At 47.4% G+C, this 6000-nt stretch overlaps 1 protein-coding gene across 1 annotated transcript; it reads right to left on the reverse strand.

The window, feature by feature from the left end:
* Nucleotides 1–227: 227 nt before the first annotated feature.
* Nucleotides 228–3219, reverse strand: si:dkeyp-74b6.2 (cerebellin-1). The gene is made up of 4 exons (XM_012841885.2): nt 2332–3219; nt 1880–1999; nt 1476–1627; nt 228–492 (listed from the first exon to the last, which is right to left on the reverse strand). The coding sequence occupies exons 1-4, from the start codon at nt 2626–2628 to the stop codon at nt 228–230; spliced, it is 834 nt and encodes a 277-aa protein (XP_012697339.2). The 5' UTR covers nt 2629–3219.
* Nucleotides 3220–6000: the final 2781 nt, after the last annotated feature.

Below are 6000 nucleotides of genomic sequence, written 5' to 3' on the forward strand. Positions count from 1 at the left end.
TTTCTGCAGAGTCTTTATCTCAGTTTAAATGCGAGAATCAGAGAAGTAATATAAAGTAGGCTGCCAGTATACGCATAAAAAAAAAAACGTCCTGCATTTTTTGGCAACGCCGCCACGTCCGTGCGTGAGTTGTGCTAGTGATGCTAACGGGTTGTGACAGCGCATGTGGCAACACACCAGGCTTCTGGCACCGACCCGCCACGTCCCCGGCCAGGAGCTCCATCTGCCTACCGGATCTGCCCGCTACGAGGGACAGCTAGTTCAGCCGACGCGTGACGGTCGTACGTGACTCGGCTTCCCAGCAACCCCACCTGAATCTGCGAGTCCATAAGGATGGTGAGGGGGGTGGGGGGGGCGGAGGAGGGGAAGGTGCTATTTTTACCGGACAAACAGCTGCCGAACTCCAGGTCTCTGACCACACAGCAAATCGATGTTGGCACGGCGACGGACAGGTTTGTCCTGGGCGGAGGTGGATTTTTTTCAGGGGGAGCCCTGCTGATGGCGGCAGGTGGGCACACCGTGGCACGGTTTTGTGCCCATTAAATGATGTGCGTGCCCGTCTTCTGGCTGTTCACGTGTGGAAGAACAGGTCCTCTGTCTCACCTGTCTCTGCCAACTAACGGGCGTGCCTTCTATAAACAGGTTAGGGACGTCGGCCACACAGGGGCCCTCGCCAAGCTGTGAACTAAAGTGGGCACCGAGTTTGGAAGCGCAGTCGACCCGAAGGATTCAGTTTAGAGCAGCGGTCGCTTTTAAACCAGGTCTTGGAAGCCTGCCCAATCGAAGCAAGGGCCAGGATAGGTTAACTGAAGCCAGAATTCAGCCAAGCACATAGCTGACACCTACTGATACTGTGGATATGCACCCATGATGCACCTGTGAAATAACCACAATGAATCTGGTTGTACCCTTTTATCATGTTGCATTGTTGTTTTGTTGTATTGCTACAGCGCTGACTGAAAGTGTTTTAAGAGTGATAATCATCATTCACAATTCACAGGTACAGTGCCAGGCCTGGACTTCATGCGTGAATAAAAGCATTACTCATACAGCTTACTCATACAGGACACAGACAGGCAACAGCAAGAACTGAGGCAGAGAAATTAAAATATACATACAGAGGAGCCTAGACAAACTTACATTTCTATGCCTAAACATGCATACATGATATGCACAGGATACAATGACATTCATTAATCTCTCTCTCTCTCACACACATAAACTTTAACACTTACACACACAGAGAGAGACACACACAGATATTTACATTACTATAAAGTCCTCTTTATGTGTGTTACTCGTGTATTATCTCTCAATGCAAGCTGGATGGCGGAGCACCTCGCTGTCCCTTTTTCCAAGCACACTGACATCATTGAAAACGCAGAGCTTTGGTGCAGAATACCCTTTAGGCATCTCCAGTCATCCCCCTTCACAGGGGAAACACAAGGAAGCCACAGAAAGTGGAGTACTTCCACCCTCCCATCAAATTCCCCCTCTCCAGCTTGAGGTAAGCCTTGTCCCCCCTCTCCATGGTGATCAGCCCGGCGTTGGTGGCAGCCTCTCTGGTCACATCCTGGTCCCCGGCAAAAGCCGAGATCACTGGCCAGCCGTTTAACACCAGACTGACCTGGGAACAAGAGACATTTACAGTTAGAGAGGAAAGGGATGGAAATAAAGAAGAAGTGAAAAGGAGGCAGAAAGAAGGAGGGATGATTGAGGGAGCAAGAGGAGAGAGGGACAGAAGAGATGTAGAGATGTGAAAAGAGGGAGTGAGTTGTCCGAAAATGCTGCTCAACACATAACATTACTTTGCCCTTAAATAAGTTTGTCTAACAGAAGTACTTTTGACACAGAGCCGTGTATCTGAGTGCTCTCTTGCCTGGATGGTTTGCCTGTTGTACACTTTGACCACATTGAAGCTGAAGCTGTAGACTCCTTTTCGTGGCGCCAGGAAAACGCTGCGTGCCGGGTCAAAATGGGCCCCCACGTTTACCAGAACCTGTGGAGGGAGGGCATAGTAGTCATGGTAACGGTGCACCAACACAAACATTGACTACTGCTATTTCGCAATCACCTTGTCACTCACTCAAAGTCACTTACACCATGTTAGTCACCATGATCATTTTCCTAATACAAAGCCTCTTGCCCAATCATTTTCTGCATATACCCACTCACATTTCAATACTTGCTCACTCACTCACACACTCACTCACTAATTTTCTCAATACAAAAGCTCATCCATTCATTCATTTCCTAATTAATTTGTGTATTCAGCCAATCAGTCATTCAATGGGTTATTAATTGACTCATATTTCATATTTAATCGCTCACCTGGTCGAAGTAGATGGTCATGGTGCGGTTGCTCATCTCTGATGGCTCGTGGTTGGTGTTGCGGATCGCCGAGAAGGCCACGCGGCCCGTGCCCGATCGCACCGACATCCCCAGCGGGTTCCCAGAGGGCTCAGCGGTGGGCGTGGAGTCGCACACCACCAGACACTTCCCCTCCAGCACGAGGCCCTCTGTGTCGTTCTGCCCCCAGACCCCCAGGGGCACCAGCAGTGCCAGCCCCAGGAGGAGAGAGACGTACTGGGGCACCACGGAGCAGGACAAGCCCCTGACAGGAACCATGACAGAAGTACTCCAGAGGGACGTTTCAGCCACGTTGAGTTGTCAAAGGGAAAAAGGATGGTAAGTGTGCAGGCTTAAGGTCCGTCTGGTGTGTCTCTTCATAAAATCACCCAGCTGGTTAGTGCCTGGAAGTCAGCGAGGAAGCGGGAGAAACAGCGGCAGGATGTCGAGAGAGGTCAGGTGAGAGAGCGGCAAAGTGCTTAACCTCCAGTGCCAACGGCAGAATGGTCTCTCGATAGTTCCAGAACTCGGCGCTCCCAAATGGCTCTTGGAACCAAATCTTGCTTCGCCGGTTGCAGAAGGTTTGCCGGATATATTGGACAAACTCAGTTGAATGCCGTGCCAACAAAGCAGTGGAGATTTCCAACCGCATCCAACAAAAGCAAGAGAGAAGGGTGAGGCGGAGAGGAAAGCCAATGAGGACGACAGAGAGAGAGACAGAGGTGCTAAGAGTAACAGGACACAGGAAATGGACGAAGGATCTGAAGTTCTGATTTGGCTTTGAAGAGAAACACTCCTCCCAATCTCTAGACATGGACTCAGAGATCAGAAGTGTGTATGTGAGAGAGAGAGAGAGAGAGAGAGAGAGAGAGAGAGAGAGAGAGAGATGGTATGAGGTAATGCTTTGGTTTCTCCTTGTCTCTAGCTGCTATGTGTAGCAGACTGGACGCTCACAGGGGAGCAAAAAGGACAGCATCTTCTCTGCTGTGCGACCATCTGTCTCTCTCACACACACACCCACACACACACACACAAACACTCTCTCTCTCTCTCTCTCTCACACACATTTTTCTCTCATGCTTCACATTCCTTCACAGACTATCTAGAATCTACTCACCCAAATGCTGCTATTGTCATATCATCATATTGAGTTCCTCAGCAAAAATCAAGGCTGTTCCATAATGAGAATTTCAAGGAAAAATAAAAGCAAATGGTTGCCAGGTAACAACACCATACCAATGAGTTGCATGTATGTTACACTCATGTTCACACACACGCACGCACGCACGCACGCACGCACGCACGCACGCACACACACACACACACACACACACACAAACACACACACACACACACACACACACACACACAACCACACTTTTCCTACTCTTCCTCTCACCTCTTTTCCACTTTCCTATCGGCCCGTTAAAGATTTTACCAAGACTTTGTTATATAACCACATCATATTTATTACAGTGTAATAACAGTATTAAGTGTGTGAGGTTAACAGTATTAAGTGAGTTAGGTTAGACTCAAGGACGTAATGTTGAGGTTATGTATGGAGTATATGAGTAAAGAAATGGGTGAATATGAGTGAGACTCAGGGTTATGTATGGAGTATATGAGTAAAGAAATTAGTGAATATGAGTGAGACTCAGGGTTATGTATGGAGTATATGAGTAATGAAATGAGTGAATATGAGTGAGACTCAGGGTTATGTATGGAGTATATGAGTAAAGAAATTAGTGAATATGAGTGAGGGCTTTTACACCCTGATAATCCAGTCAGGCCCTGGGCTCTATAAAGCGCTGTGAGACAATTTTATTGTTTTGTCGCTATATTGATACAATTGGATTTTTTTTTTAATAATCCATGTGTTACACTTCATGGCATTGCAACAATAAAACAATGTGCATAGAATATGTATTCATCCCATTTTTGTCAACACTGTATGTCTCGCGTATCTGAACTTGTATCAGAAATAAGGCACAAACATTGGATGTTTCTCCTCACCCAAGGGACAATGCAAGTTCATGCACTACACGGTTTATCCAAATCGCAAACTAACAATCATAATTAAACCGAATCATTAGATTACTTGTGGCTTGTGCTCTGGTATTGTCACGGACGTCAGCACTCAGAGGTGGAGTATAACTGATATGAGTGTATTGGAAACGGCCAGTCACAAGGGAAATAGGGGAACAGACAGGATGGAAACAAGAGCTAAACAGGGGATAACGCTCAGAAGTTACGAAAGGGCAAAACAGAACAATCTTGAAAAAAAGAGTGAAAAACAAGACACGATACACTAGAACGCGTAGCTCGGAAAAAAGGCCGGGAAGTCGGAGAGTAAGGCAGGAACAGTCGTGGGACACGTCAAGTCAGGAGCTTGACGGTCATGGAGTTTAGTCCTTGTTACAATGAGGCCAGACCAAGGAGGGAGTGAAGGGAGTGAGCAGTTTTATAGAGTGGTGGAGGGAGTGAGAGGTGCAGGTAATCAGGCAATCAGGAGATTGGGAAGGTGACTGAGGCAGGTGAGTTGAATCAAGAGGGGCCGTGGCAGGAGCAGGGCGTGGCAGGAGCAGGGCGTGGCAGGGCGTGGCAGGAGCAGGGCTTAGCGCTGGCGTGACAGGTATACAGGAACTTCACCAGTTACCTGCCAGAGACCAGAATTAAGTACTCACTTCCTGATTTACCACCAATACTTGCCGTCGCCACCGGACGGTAGACCTTTAGCGGATGGTAGTCCCTCACATTGCGCATGCGTCACTTTGCGACACTGTCGACTGCTGTCGACAGCGAAGCCGCGCAGGCGTCACAACGACAGATCCATTTTCAATCATGGAGGAAAAAAGCGACGAAAGCCAGTTTTATCAAAACATGACCATTTATTTAAAAACGAGGAAGATGTTGTCACAGTGGACAAAACAGATGAGGTGGAGGATCAAAAAGTCTCTCCCCAGTTTCGTTTCATATGTTGATGTAGAGCCTTATGCTGTTAGCCGTTTACAACATAATTAAATATAACATTAAATATACCCACATTATGCGTTAAGACAAGCCCCATATGTTGACGTTTAAACCGTTTACAACATTATTAAATATTACGTTAACTAAACCTACATTATGCGTTAAGACAAGCCAGAGCCTTATGCTGTAAACCGTTTTGTTGTCTGAGCATGCGCGATTATGTTGAGCCTTATGCCGTAAACCGTTTGTGTCTGAGCATGCGCAATGTGAGGGACTACCATCCGCTAAAGGACTACCGTCCGGTAGCGACACTTGCGTTCCCTCCCATCCTTAACCGACACATCCCACTTGGAAAGTGGGAGGTTTTTGAGAGCTTCGAGAGTTTGCCCCATGCAATGCAAAACATTTGCCCCAGTGGTCCTCTCAGTGGCTCTATTGGCATTGACAGGACATTCACAGTCACGCTCAGTAGCCTATACGCACCCCTGAGGAACAACCATGAAGTCTGCACTTTATTTGTTTGTTGTTTGCTTGGTTGGTTTGCATCCACTCATGAAGTGTGGTGAGTGGGTGGGAGGGGATTGGCAGTAGGCAAGGTCTAATCCCTGTGGATTACCCTCTCATTGATCATTTCTTTACCTCAGGCAATTGGAACCGTCATGCAAAAACACCTGAAAAAGA

Source organism: Clupea harengus, chromosome 18 (assembly GCF_900700415.2).
Source record: "Clupea harengus chromosome 18, Ch_v2.0.2, whole genome shotgun sequence".
Classification (NCBI taxonomy): Eukaryota; Metazoa; Chordata; class Actinopteri; order Clupeiformes; family Clupeidae; genus Clupea; species Clupea harengus.

What these genes read in the sequence shown, in the direction of transcription:
- si:dkeyp-74b6.2 (XM_012841885.2), bottom strand. Translation starts at nt 2,628, where the DNA reads ATGGTTCCTGTCAGGGGCTTGTCCTGCTCCGTGGTGCCCCAGTACGTC. An exon ending in TGACCATCTACTTCGACCAG is followed by an intron (nt 2,000 to 2,331) that starts GTGAGCGATTAA and finishes CTCCCTCCACAG; the next exon opens with GTTCTGGTAAACGTGGGGGC. An exon ending in AGGGGGAATTTGATGGGAGG is followed by an intron (nt 493 to 1,475) that starts GTGGAAGTACTC and finishes CGCCATCAGCAG; the next exon opens with GGCTCCCCCTGAAAAAAATC.